This window comes from Corvus hawaiiensis, chromosome Z, assembly GCF_020740725.1.
Source record: "Corvus hawaiiensis isolate bCorHaw1 chromosome Z, bCorHaw1.pri.cur, whole genome shotgun sequence".
NCBI classification, from domain to species: Eukaryota; Metazoa; Chordata; class Aves; order Passeriformes; family Corvidae; genus Corvus; species Corvus hawaiiensis.
Window position 1 is genome coordinate 78,064,500 of NC_063255.1, and position 14,820 is coordinate 78,079,319.

At 41.4% G+C, this 14,820-nt stretch overlaps 1 protein-coding gene across 5 annotated transcripts in view; it reads right to left on the reverse strand.

Moving 5' to 3' along the window:
* VCAN (versican) overlaps window positions 1–14,820 on the reverse strand; it is a 98,722-nt gene that overhangs the window by 23,086 nt on the left and 60,816 nt on the right. For 3 of the 5 annotated variants that reach the window (XM_048291529.1, XM_048291530.1, XM_048291531.1), the window contains 3 exons: window positions 4,860–10,391; window positions 2,621–2,734; window positions 1,061–1,174 (listed from right to left, as the gene is read on the reverse strand). In XM_048291529.1, the coding sequence (XP_048147486.1) occupies window positions 1,061–1,174; window positions 2,621–2,734; window positions 4,860–10,391 (5,760 nt within the window). The remainder of the gene's footprint in view (window positions 1–1,060; window positions 1,175–2,620; window positions 2,735–4,859; window positions 10,392–14,820) is intronic. The other 2 variants (XM_048291532.1, XM_048291533.1) reach the window with 1 other exon arrangement.

The window sequence follows — 14,820 nt, forward strand, 5'->3', positions numbered from 1 at the left end:
GAGTTTGCAAACCACTCTTCACTGAAGCTGAGAAACAGACATGAAAATACACAATATTAATTAGGCAAATCCAAAGGTTTAGTTCATTCACCTGTGACCAAAATCATTCAGCTGAAGAAAAAGGAAAAAAAATTTCATAAGCTTTAGCAAGTACACTTTAATACACCATTCCTTTTTCCCAACGGAAATGCCTTCATTAATTTTATTGACAGAACAAATGTTGCTACCCTATTCCTCCTCCCACATATTGAGTAAGCATCTTGCACTGTGAATGTTTCCTGTGAATGCAGTGGGATTTCTTGCAGGCAATTTTCTGACAACTACAGGCACTTGGCTTTTCAATCTTTATTTCACTTCTCCATCTTAGAAAGACTTTTACAATCTCCTTGTAATGATAATCCTACACCTACTTTTCCTAAAATAATCCCTGAACAAATAATTTCAAAAACTGTGGGATGAAGTTGTCAAAGCTGTGGTCCCTAGTGGATGAATATATAATCTGTCTTATTCATTAAACTATTCCTACATCTCACTGATGCTTTTTTGGAGGTGATGGATTCTGATAAGTCTTTTACACTACATGTGATTCTTTAGGAGAAACACTCAGCCAGAAAGTAACTCTGCTCCCAATCATTAGGCATCACTACAGTAATGAGAGAGCCTCATTATGTGCCTTCCCAGCAGTTCGCAAGCCAACAAAAGCAAGCAGGCTTGGAGGCACCTGAAAACTGTCGCTGAAAAGCAACACCTGAGAGCTGTTGTTTTGACACAGAACTTGCCCAATATATCAGTTTATATTGGGTACCTGGCAGCATGGCTTCCACTCAGGTTAGCATGTCAATAGGGATTGTGCAAAATGAGAGATGGGGAAAAACCCTGAGCCACAAGTCAGGGAAGTCTAACAAAAATTAGGAGCTCTCCTCACTACTGGTGACTTCCCGCAGATTTTTGTCAGTTTCTTCCACCTTCTCATTTTTTAGGAGGCTTTGCCCCATTACTCCAGAGGGCTGTTGGGATGGAAATGGGTGTCCAGGAGCACAGGTTAGGGGACAGCCCTTACCTTGTTCACAGAGAGCCCCAACGTAGCTGGGCAGGCACAGGCAGGTGAAGGTGTTGAGGCCGTCTATGCACGTGGCTCCGTTCCGACACGGGTTGGACTGGCACTCATCGATATCTGCAGCACAAAATAGAAGTGGTTTTATTACCCACCCAGCTCCCAGGAGGGAAATGTTCTGCAGCCTTAGTCACGCTGGTGACTGGGACCAGTTCAGAGCAGAAGAATGAGGTATTGCAAAAGATCCCAGTGGTCACTGTGTGGATGAGAAAGAGGAATGCCATGCAGCGTGCAGCCTTCTCCTGGGGGAAAACTTGACCTGTGCATGTGACCCTGGCACAACAAAAATTCCCATTAACCACCAGGGACCTCGAATGTCTTCACCAAACTCAATTATTGGAACTCTTATCATGTAGCATTAAATAGACTGCTAATTTCAATCTGCAGAGCAGCAGGCCCTGGCATTGGTTTGCATTTCTCATTTCTTCCTTGTCTAATCTTATCAAGAGAAGGACAAAACATCATAGCACTCATGGTCTTGAACAGTAAACAACTAACATATCTATCCCTGCGTCCTCTAGCTGCTAAAATACCTTGTCTTCATGTTTTAAATTGGAGCAAAACTTCATTTTATATAATTATTTTCAGCACAAGTTGCTTCTGCACCAGTTATAACCTAGTATGTGTCTTCATAAAGATCATGTGATGTTTCCTAATGAGTGCTGCTCCTCTGAAACAATCGCAGCTTAAACTTCAATGCAGATTTTGCAAACATCTCCATCCAAAAGTGAACTGCTGGTAGTCATTCGCTCATTAAAATACAAGAAAGAAGCTGGACTTATCCACAAACCAACAAACAACTAGAAATAATTGCTGCATCATTGGGAGGCTTTAAAAAAATATATTTCTATTTTAAAATATGCTCTGATCAAATGTTACACCAGGTCCAGTCATTTTATCGTACTTTGGCTGGCTTTCTGGAGGGAAAAGCTGGTTAGTCTGAACTGTACAGGTGAGTCTCTTGAAATCTACAGTCACAGGAGGTGCAAAGATGTCACAGGAAACTGGAGGAGGTTTCTCAGCTGGAATTTTTACCAAAATACTCATTTATACCAAAGATGCATACGATTATGATAATATTTAAATTTTCCTGCAAAAGTTTTCAAGTTTGTGTTCAGTGCTCAGCTTCACAGCCACGTTTGGGATCAGGTTTTTTTTACCATCCTTTCAAGTAACGATGTGAAGCTCTTAGGGAACTATCCCAAATATTAATGTCTATTTTGTTTTATTTGGTGTGTTTTGGAATTCAACGCTGTGAATTCCAGCTCCTGCAGTTCATTTACATCTCCTTTAACTCCTGTGTTAAAGTGCACAAATCTGTGCACTTTATGGGGAGAGAGAAAATGGGAGAGAAGATGGGGAACTCTCCATTCAATTGTCCTGAAGTAGGGCCTCAGTGTAGAATTTTTCAAATGTCCATGCAGGCTTCAACTTCAAACCACACCAGATCTCATGTACAACAGCTTTAAACCTGAGTTAATCAGCACCCAGATGGCACCAGATTACCTAATTCACACTGCTCCCCGTTGAAACCTGGCAGACAGGTACAGATGTAGAAGGAACCACGTGGGTAGCAGGTACCACCATTGAGGCAGGGGTTGCTCTTGCATGGATCTTGGCCTGTTAAACAAGTAGAAAAAGGAATTTGACTCCCTAGTTTCAAGAAAATGGTGTATTTTTGATTTTTGGGAGAAAAAAAAAATCTTTCTTCACTGCTGCATTGGTGGTGCAGGCTTTACTGTAGCTACAGAAACTCTATTAACATACTCAACTACTGAAAATAAGATTTATAAAACAGTAAAGCTTGTCTTCAGGCATCACTACTTTCAACTTTAACAACAATATGGCATTTACTACAAACCAATGTAAATTACTCTCAGAATTATACTTTTTTCACAGCAATCTGTACTGCATTTGGCAGTCATGATACTCTGCTGAGGATTTAGTTTGCATGACATGACAATTAATTATAGCTGAAAACAGTTAAACATATGCAAAATGAATGGAAAATGCTTTTTTCTTGAACAGGGTTAGTTTATGCAGAATGACAGGGTACACAGAACATACTGACTGGCTGCTGCTGTTTGGCTCCCTCATATTTAATCAGTCAATGCCCACAAAGTCTTATTTCTTTTCTCACATGTGTATTTCCCACTTGCCTTTCTTAAAAATACATTTAAAGACTACAAACAAAGGCACTGAATACATTTGTAACTGGACTAAACATTAAGATGAAAACTTACCTGCTGTGAAATCTTCGGTTGTTACGGGAGTTAGCTTTTAAATACCATTTCCTTGAAGAGGTTTATGCCTTCCAGTGATGTTTATTTCCACTGAGTTTAGATACCTGGGTATGTGCATTTGATTTCATGCCTAGGAGCACTCACTCACACAAACAAGTACACACTAAACCATTTCTAAGAGTTAGTTTCTCAGACAGAGAAGGAAATCCTGGAGACAGTCCTTGTGGGATGCAAAAATAAAGCCCTGCCTTTGAAAACTTACAAAATGGGTAAGAGAGTTCTGTAAGTCAGAGGCTTGAGAAAAATTAAGATTTTTTGATCACATTTTCCCAAAACAATCTGACAACGATTTATGGAAAAAAAAAAAAAAAAGTAAGAACATCTATTTTACTTTTGCAAATTAGACATTCAAAGTCTTCTTAATAACAAGTTCCCTGTCTAGGTGTGGGAATGCAGAAGGTCCAGCTGAAAGCCCCCAGAGGGAAATCCTATGTACATAAGTTTAGGATTGTAATCAAGTAATTAAGGATTTCACCTTGGAGGTTTTGGAAAGGATCTGATCCCATCCATTCGACAGGGTGCTTGTTTTAGGACTGTTTCACTGAAAGTCACAAATGTGGGCTCTGTTAAGAACCTTAATGGTGTTTTTTGTGTGTTTGCTGTCTGTTTGTCCTCCTACAGACTGGATAATTGCCCAGTAAACATTTTCAAATCGACAGCTACCTGGATTAGTTGAGAAAAAATAATAGAAAACCCTACAAAATCTGGCCAGCTCAGTTCTTTCCTCGGCTGTACCTAGACAAAATATGAATTGAAGTGACTCTACTGGCATCACCCATGTATTTGATGAAATGGTGCCCAATAACCATCATGGGGAAAAAAAATACTGTGGCAAATGACATCTAACAAAAAGTTTTGTAATTTTTAAGAGACAGACACTGTATCAACCAGTTAAAGCTACAGACAGGCTGAAAACAACGTCTTGGTTTCCTCTTTTGTGAAAAGTTATCTTGTAGGTCAAGATTTTTACAGAAAACTCTGATCCTAAAATGTGCGCTGTTGCTTTTTAAGTCAAGATGTTAGAAACAGCCCTACCTATAAACCAACTGTGTAAAAACTATCACCACGCTCACAAGAAAAGCCATCAGATTAAAACTGAAACATGGAAACTGGTGAATGAAATCATTCCAGCTGAATGCCCTACCACAGCCAATGTTACCTTCCTGTCTTTTAGAACTGGCTAGTTACCTCCAGTCTGATCCAGAGCTCCACGATGCAAACACCAATGGAAAGTCACTGGGCTTGGGTTTTTTGGCACCCCCCCCAATCCTCCTCCACCTTGCAGAGTCACAACCAGGCCGATTTCTCAGCTGGAGGGTGACGAGGTCCACTGTCATTTCACACGGAGCTCTGATTGTCACACCTCTTACCAGAGCTTGGGCAACACCTTCACAAGTACCACAACACACATAACACGACAGGGATCATAGTTGGGAAGTTACCTGGAATTTGCACTGCTGTGCCTTCAACTGAACCCACACTGGTGCCAATCACGAAATCTGATCCGTTTGTGACTTCCGGAAGGGAAAATGTCGAAGTTACGGCTTCCACAGTGCTTGGCTCCTCAGAGCTCACTGTTGACGGCTCGTTTTGGTAGGGACTGTTTCCAGGGGCAAGGCTGTTTGTTGCAATGTTAGAAGAGATGGTTGTGATCTCCCCCTGACCAAACAAAGCTGATTGTGTTTCTGTGCCTCCCTCTAAAAGCTGGGAAGTCGACATTAGCATTGTCACTGCTTCCTGGCCAGGCTTAAATCCTTCACTTTCAATGCTGTTGGGTGAGTCTGAAACAGTTGTGGATGCAAGCCAAGGGTTTTGTCTCTCAGTACTCCTGTCTTCCTCTTGGCGGGGGTTATTCACTCTCCCCGACGAAACCTCGACTTTTGTTGTACTGATTTTTGGAACATCTGTGCTCGCTCTTTCTCCAAAATTCAGAAAAGCAGTAGGCAAGACACGTGTTGATGGAGAATCTCCAGAAACATCAGCTTCTTCCTCACCAGCTAAATCAGTTACAGGGATTTCTGTCTCCTCTGGCCTGCCTGTTAGAAGCCTACCAAAGTGAGGGGTACTTTCCGTGCTTGTGCTGTCCAAACCAGGCTCGGGAGAAAGCTCCAGCAGAGAAGGCTCTGTTGTGTCAAGAAGGTCAGTAGTGGGTGGTTTATATGTTACTGTAATATCAGAACTAACCTCTTTGAAGATTTCTCCTGATGAATGATTGGACTGATGTGAATCCCTTGATGACAATGATGATGATGATGACAATGACAATGATGATGATGATGATGATGATGATGATGATGTGCTCGTAATGATTACCTCAGGATACTCAGATACTCCGTTTACTAAATGAACAGTTACTGAGGATTTAGGAGTTTGAGGAACAGAATAAAAACTCACTGGATCTGTTTCCTCGTACTCTGCTGATGCTGATTTCATATTCATGTACATGGTGGGACGATTCCCTGCACTCGTGGTAGGTGACACAGTTGTCAGCTGGGATGTAGGCTGTGTGGTGACAACACCTAACTCAAGCCTGCCGGTTGTCAAAGCCTCTTCTGGCTTGCCAGTTACAAGCGGTGTAAGAGAAGGAACCACGGGCTGGTTATCAGCCAGTCCTTCTTGGCCCATCCCAGAAAAGCCAGAGACTGTTTCACTCTGATCTGCTATTACTTGGTTGTTTGCTGAAGTACTTGGCTCATAGGTGTCTTCTGTGGGGCTGGTTACATCAGGTTTAGACTCGTGAGGTACCTGAGGGCTTGCCAGAGATGGCACTGTGGGAAGGAAAATGCCCAGTTCAGAGGGTTCAGTGGTAGTGGGTGTTTCTGTGGAGAAATTCACGTCATTCCCTGAACCCAAATCCATGTCATCTGAGGTTGGTCTGTGCCCAGAAGTCACCAACTCTCTGCTTGGTGGACTGGAAGTAGTCAGAGGAAGACTATAACCAGATCCAAGTGTCTTTTCTTTGGCTATGGAAAACTTGGGAGTGGAATGATAGTTCTCTCCTTCAGCTGTCGTGCTATCATCATATGTTGACTGTGTAACATGATTTGGCATTGTCTGCACACTTATTATATCCTCAGGCATTGACTTTGGGTGATCCATGTCTATAATAGTTGTTTCTTCTGGTGGGGTTTGCAGTCGTTCTTCAATCAGGGTAATATCACCATAAACAGAAACGTTCAGTATAACACTTCTTTTGTCATCAATCATGGGAATAATTTTTTCATATAACCCAGTGTCGCTTGTTAGTTCTTCTGATGAAGCTGCCTTTGGATGAACAGCAGACGGATTTGCAACAACCTCTGTTTCTTCTGTAAAAAGGGAGGCTAGCCGTGTGATTGCAGTCTGTGATCCATCTCTCGGTGCCTCTGTGGTCATAACATTGGAATAAACACGTCCAGGAACACTAGATGAAACATTTAGTTCTACTTTGGACACAGTGGGTATTGAGAAATGAGTAAACATATCAGGGGAAGATGAATCTGAAACACCAGCCCAGCCAGATCCTTCCCCAGAGCTCTCAGGTAATACTCTGCCTGGCACTTTTGTTGTTGATGTTACAGGAGATTCCTCTGTTTCAGGATTGGGAGTTCCATTCAGTATAACAGATACAGGAGCTGTGCCACCTTTAATCAGAAATTGTGAATTTTCCCCTTGAGAAATAGCTTTAGAAGTGGCTATTGTCTTGTCTGTTTCATTTTCGCCTTTCCTATAGTCAGTTTCCTTCTCCTGAGGTTCTTCATTCTCAACAAAATAATGTGTGGTGTCCTCAATCTCTTTAGAGATGAAGCTCTTGGAGCTGGCTTCTGCTAAAGCTGGGGAGCTGAAGAACGTGGAGGTGGGGAATTGGTCTCCAGTTTCTGGCAGCAGCTCAGCTACAGCGCTTGTGACTTCTTCATTAACTTCAGCATTTGCTGGAGTGCTTCCTCTTTCAAAGTCTTGTGTCTTGTCAGTGGAAAGTTCAGGTCCCATATTTGCGGGTTGGGAAGTTTGAGGACTTGAGGTAGCCTTGATCTCCTCGACAGTAAATGGCACTACAGAAGGAAGAACAGCAAGGTCATCTCCCGACCCCTGTCCTGAAAACAGTGGATCACCAATGAGCTCGTCATGTGACAGTTTTTCTTCCGTAGGTGTCGTGAATGTTCGGGGAATATCTTTTGTAGGGAAAATGTTTGGCACCAGCTCCTCCTCTTGCTCTATAACTATGACTGGAGAGCTGATGAATTTCCTTTCAATTGTTACAGCCTCAGTTACTTTGTCATCATTAAATGGCAAAAGTATTTTTTTAACAGGTTCAGTTTCTAATTCTTTTTCTTCCAAATATGGACTGAGAGTCGGAACGTGTAAATATCCCGGGTGTACATGGCTAGCCTGTGTACTTCTAAAGAACAGGTCTGTTGTTGTTTCTTCAGAAGATTCCAAAGCTTTTGGAGAAATTTCACTTGGCCTCTCTTCCCCAGAATGTATCTCTTCCATCAAAGGAATCTTCGTGGAAAATGTTCTCACTGCCAGCTCATCAATGGTTTTCTCTTCAGTTCTCATGTCCCATGCAGTTCCCACAGAGGTTACTTCGTGTTCAGAACTTGTGACCTGCTCATCAGTGTCTGTAGTGGAGGCAAGATCCAGAGGTGATGTGCTGACAGCTTGTCTGTCATCCTTCTCCCATGTTTCTGGTCTCCCGGTAGGGGCAACTGCAGTTTTTGCAAATGATCCAGTGGATGTGTCTGGTTCTCCAGATCCCTGGTCAGTAATTGAGAAATGACCTCCAAATATTTCTTCAGTAGGTCCATTAGACATAAGTTTTGTGGTGCTGCTGTCATCTTTGATTTCTTCTCCAGAGCCATGCTCAATCAGGAAAATCTTGCCCAGTGAGACCGTTGAAGAACCAACTTTTGCATCTTTGCTTTCTGTAGGTTCAGCTACTGCTTTTATACCGCCAGTACCGTGTGTCACCACATCCTCGTGAGGGTTGTTACTGACCACTGATCCTGGAGATGATGTGGCCTGACCTGTTTCTGAATCTCCAGTGTCAATTCCTGGTGCAATGTGAGATGTTATCTCTCTTATAGAACCAGATTTTATGTCAGAAGGAGCTGTGTAGGTTGGTACTGTTTCCTTGTTTGGTTCTCCTGGGGTTTTTGTGCTAAACATATCCAGGTACATCTGACTTTCTACTCCAGACCCCTCTGTGAGGTTCTCTGACCCAGTACTCAAAACTGTTACTGCAGATTCATCTATTCTTGACTGCTTTTCATATTCTGTTGTTGCATCCTTCGGTGAAGCATCATCTGTGCTGTAAACTTTTCCTTCATACCTTTCTGTTTGTGTTTCAGTGACAGGCCTTAACGGAACCGAAGTCAAAGTAGCAGACTCAATGATAAAATCTATGTCTCCAGAACCTGGATCAATAAATGGGGAGCCAATACTTACCACTTTGCTTGTGGGACCCCCTGAAAATATGTCTGCTGGCTCTTCTGCTGATCCTTCATTTACAAAAAGCTTCTTCTCTCTCAAGAGAGGAATGGTGGTGACCTTTTTGATTTCAGAACCTATGGTACCTGGTACTGTTTTTCTGAGTGGCCCTTGACTTACAGTTCCACCTTCACTTGTAGTGCTCCCAAGTTCACTCAAATCCAAATTTTCCTCTGGAGCAGTAGCTGAATTTTGGTGACCTGCATAAACAGTGGTCTGTATTTCTTTTTCATCATCAATACCCTTTTCAGTTACAAGAGAGCTGGCAAATGTTTTTTCCCTAATAAGTTCAGACACAGAGGTGGTGGCAACAGTTACTTCAGGACTTTGATCAAAAGCAGAGTAAGGAGTACTTATAGCTCTGGGCAAAGCAGAGGTGATTCCTGAATCAGTTACAGAAAATTGTGTTGGCAGTGCTGTGCTGGAGCCCAAGGAAATGTCTTTCATTGAAAGTGTTTCTGTTACTGCTACTTCCTCTGTCACAGCTGAAGTTAAAGTGATGCTATCTTTTACATCTCCAGAGCCTTCTAGAACCATAAAAGAAGCAGCACTCATCTCAGGCTTTGCTGTATGACTTGTTTCCAGAACATTTTCAACAGGGGAATTTGCAATAAGTTTAATAGTTGTTTTATAATGGTCTCCTGGAGCAGGGGTTGCCTCTTCTGGAATAAGGTCAGTTACACCTTCATCTACTGTAGCAGGAATAAAAGCTGCCTCCAGAGAAGCAGTTACAGCAGAACTTTCCACAGTAAAACCATCAGGAGAAGATGTTATACCAGAATTTTTTTCATCCTCTTTCCTTTCTGTCGTGATTTCTAAGGCTGAAGTGGACAGATCAGATTCGGTGGAGCCATCTCCAGAGGATTCACTAGAAATTAAAAGCAGATTTTTGCTACCTTTAGTAGAGCTCTCCTCAGTTCCCTGCCATGTCATGGTCTCTCTATTGTTTTGCAGAGACTGCTCGTGTGAAGGAGTGGTGGCTACTGATTTATCTGTTGTAACAACTTCAGACTCCCCACTATAGACAGGTTCTAACATTGCAGCCCCTGACGTTGGTTGTGTAACCTCAAACGACCCTATAACTTCTCCAGCTTTGCTTGGTTGCATAGTACCAGAAGCTTCAGATTCATTTATTATAAATGTGTTTGTTTCATTGATTTGAGAAAAGGTCACATTTTTGGAATGTGCAACGCTTTCAATTTGGTCACTCCTCGCTTCCTCAGCTTTTGTGCTTTTAGGTGCGCTCGTAACTTGTTGCTTCCCATTGATGAACTGCAAAGCTGGAGGAGTTGTAACATCAGTAGTATTTTCACAGTCTTCATCTTCTTCAAACTCTGCATAGTTTGGAAAGAAAGGATCCAGTATTATATATTCAGACGAATCCTGCACAGAGTCTGAAGTACAGGGTTCAGTCTGAGCGGACTCTGCATCAATGTGGGTTTCATCTATTGCATGAGGAAGCATGTGGCGATTGAACAGATCCAAAAATTCATTCACCGGGTGATCTGCAAGAAAAAGAGAGCTTTTCATAATCCCTAAGTGACAGTAGACACATGAAGTACAAGAAATCCATCAGAGAAAAAAAACCCCAAAACCAAAAAAATCAGAAATTCAGTAATTTGTTGTAAATTCAGTGTGTTCCTCTATTGACACTAAGTTAAACTCTGCCATGGTGTGTGACATTCTAGTTGGAGCCTCTCTGCATATTGAACACATTGATTATTCAGTACTGTTGATTTCCACATGTCCTTGGTCCCAAACCCATGCCTGAGTTACCTTCTACAGTTTTCAGCAAAGATGAAAAACCATTTTTCAGACCAACCTGCTGCAACTGTTTCCATGGATTTAGACACTAACTAACCTTTACCAATAACTGAACTGAGACAAAGCTAAGCAAGGCAAAGTCTAAAATAAAATAAGACATATAAAAACTCCCTCTGCATCTTCATTTTTCTTTAGTATATAGTAATTCAAATTACTAGGAGCACCAAAACATCTACATCACTCTGCTCACTAGACTTGGATCCTAGGTCAGTGAATAATGTCGTGCTTTGCAAACTTGTTGCTACTTTGAATTTTAAAGCATTATGCAACAAATTAGAAAAAAATATCACAGATTCAAAAGTCAACTCCCACTCAGACAGTAACATCAATGAAGTACAGTAATTTTCTTCTGTTTACCACTCACTGAATTATTTACACACTCCCACAGGTTGAAAACCTCTCACAGTTTGTTTCTAGGTGGCCAGGGAGATAAAAAGGAAGAAAGAAGATCTAAGAAGGCAAGATTTTAGCTGCAGAAAGCCTCCTGAATTCCTCCAAGATTTATGACCCCAGATTCCATAGACACTATTTAAACCTGCCCTTTCAGCAAAAACATTACTTCAAACCTTCTGTTCCAGACAACGGAAGCTATCCTAATTAAAACAAAATTTTAAAAAAAAAAAAAAAAAAAAAAAAAAAAAAAAAAAAAAAAAAAAAAAAGGATACAGCAGACTCAGAAAAAAAAGCCGTATTTCCAGCTTGGCCAACTGACTTGAAATTGGAAACCCTGCTGAAATCCTATTCCATCAGTGTTTCTTTCTTCTGGATCTATGTTTATGACCATTTTGCCCAGAGAGGATTGCTTTCTTTGCTGGTACAAACTGGTACAGGCAGTGGAGCTTTGTCCACATCCAATTTACAGCACTGTCAGCAACAATTGCTTCCCAAAAAATATCTCCAGTACGTGACAGAGCTCCATTTTTTAAGCAAATCTTCCTCACTAAAACTATCCACAAGACCTAAAACAATGAGAACCTGAGGTTAAGCACTTCATCAATTTGAAGTAATTCTCCTACCTATGAAGATCATTTAACCTCTGTTACTACTGAGTCCTCAGAGACAGAATCATCAGGTGATCATTCTGGAAAAGAATGTATTCAATCAAGTTAAACTGACACAGAGCACTACAAAAGGTTTGTGATTCTTTGTCCTGGGCTGGCTTGTGTGTGCAAATTGACTTCAATTTGGTTTTGAAAAGGTCATTGCAACTCCACTGAGAATTAATGTTCTAGTGTCTCGCGCTGTGTTTACAGCTAAACTCATGAACTATTACAGGATCTGAGCTTTGCTAAAGCTCCAGCTGAAGAATACAGAGAATAAATCACCTTCAGCATTGTTTATTTCAACTACAGTGTCAAGTTTGTGCAGCACTAAGCTCAATGCTCCCTGTGAAACAAAAAAAAGGTTGTTTTTAACCTGGATTCTGCTTGGCTGTTGTACATTGCCCAGAGAAGCCTGGTGTTTACCCTGTGCTATGACAGCGCTATTAGATGACTACGGTGCTGAGATTTCTTCTCTCTCCCTCACGTGTGCTTGTTGGGAGTTACTTTATGCAATGCTTGTAAAGAATGAATATTTTTCTCCAGTAAAGTAGAAATATTTGGAAAGGCTGCCCAGTGCCACAGAAGAATAAAGTTTCTGCAACCATTTATTTGAGCTTTCCCAGATCTCCCTTTCAAATTTTGTGAAAAGCAGGAATTTGGTAATCTCTCCAAGACTGGCAGTATGACTTTGAGGAGCATGTCTAATAACAACCCTTTCAAAATCCACGAATTTCAGCTAAAGGCCACCCTGGACATATCGAGAAACCACATTTTCATAAAAGCAGGAGCTTCAGTTGAGACAGAAGTTTCACACCTTCCTTTCAAATCTGTGCATGCAAAAACCCATGGGAATTCAGTCAGTGAGAGAGGAATGCCAAGACAGAGCTGGTAGGGAGCTCTGAGAATTTCTGATTCTCGGTAAATTCACTATAAAATAACTGCACCCCCCCACAGAACCAGAGAACCATGCACAGAAATGTGCATGGCCAGGAAAGGTGCCCTGTGCTGAAGGAGGGATCTGTATAAACTGATGCCATGAAGACTTTTTGCCTTTTCTTTTATACCCCCGTTATACCTTTTTACAACTTCTGTATTCTTAGTGCTTTTTGCCTACATTCTTGGACTTGTTTGTCAAGCTGAGAGACTCAACATTTTAGAAGCTTCGTAGCCAGGGATCAGTGTGCCCCAGACCCCAAGGTGCTCTCCAGAACACATTCTGTAAACCAAGATAGAACCATCCAGGGGAAGGCTCCTTGGGGAGGGGGGCTCACTCGAGCCTCTCATTGGGGAATCTTGGATAGATATGCTAATTAGTAAAACCTATAATGTTATACCCGATGTTGGGGAGACACACACATGCTCAGCGGGGTGCATCTTGATGCGTATGACCTGGACGTGTGCACCTAGGGATCCTTAAAATAAATACCAAGGTAAAATCCCTTGTCCCCTTCTAACCGTGTTTGACTCTTGATTTTAAGACCAGGAAAAGGCATCGAAACAACCTGGTGTATTAGACTGGTGTGCCATAAAGATTAATTATTATTTCATACACAGCAATTAAGACCGTGCAACAAAGCATGCAGCTTTGCACAGAAACTGTCCATTAAAAAAAAAATAAATTATCAAGACTGGATGGGACTGGATGGGCTGTAATTTGTAGGAGGGCACCGTGACTAACAAGTTCTGACCAACAGTGAAGTATTTTTTCAGCAGCGCACACCTGGGAGTCCCTCAAATTAGTAGCTCACGCTAAGTCATTTATGGTAGGCAATAAATTTAGTGAACAACATCTGTTCCAAATTCACCTAGAAGACAAATACAAATTCTTACACATGCAGAGATCTCTATCAGACCCTACTTTTACTTTGTTAGCTTTTTCAAGATCCCACATGCCACAAAAATCCACAGAAAAAAACCTTAGCAAAAGGTAAGATATTCTGATAATAGACATTCAGGAGGCTCTTTCATTAAATAATAAGTGTCTTTGGGAGGTTTTTTGTATGGTTTTTGGGTTTTTTTTCCGAAGATGAGATTTTCAGAAGATAGTAAAGAATGAAATTGAATGATTTTTTTTTTTTTTAATTGTAAATTCTTTTCCTTCCTACAGGTTTGATTATTCAGTGTTCTCATTCAGGTTGCTCAGGGTTAAGAGCTATGAAAAATGCTCTTAAACTCCTGAGATGGCAAATAATCTACATAATGATGTGGCTCATACATCCTTGTCAACTGGGTATAAGACACTGAGATGAAAACCTACCATAAAATATGAATATAGAGGAAAAAGTCTGTGTCTGTTGAACTGGTCTGTTAGACCCTGAGGGCAGGAATACAAACACTCGAATTAGTTTTAAACAGTCTAGATGCCACTGACTTATGCTGCTCCTACATATTTCACACCCATTCCAGCTGCAGGTAAAACAGACCAAAGACTACTAAAAAGAGATGAAACCAGGCCTTTAAAGGGAAGGAGTATGGCTATGAAATATGCTTATCAATAGCTCACGGAAAACAAGCCAAAAGGAGCCCTTTCTCAAAGAGCTGCTTTGTTATTCTGACTCCAGGAGAAGGAAAGGGAAAACAAGTTGCTAAAAAGGAGTAGAGCCAAGGGTTGTCAGCTCAGAGTGCCAACCCAAACAAGTCCTGGGAGAGATTTATCAGCAAAGCCTCTTTTGGAGGGAAGCGATGAGGTATGCACTGAAACGGACATGGAGAGGACAGGTGGATGGTTGTATATGCAGCACAGAGTGTTTCTTAATCCATTTAATACATCTAGATGTTCTAAATGACCTGCAAGGAACAGGCATCTATCTCAGTAAGAGTTCTTAGACGTAAGAAATGGAAATCCCTCTGGCTACAGGGTGATTTTAGCCTGCTACTGCACAGAACCACAGAGCCACTGACCATGGTGTCATTAATTTTTGTTACAACCCTTCCCATCCATCACAACTGGTTCCAAACCCACGTCAGTTTTTCAGTGGATCAAACAGAAAAGTTGCCTCCCTGTTACTGGCGCGCGAGATAACGTCTGCACACATCCAAAAATGTGTAACGTGCAGCAATATTTCTT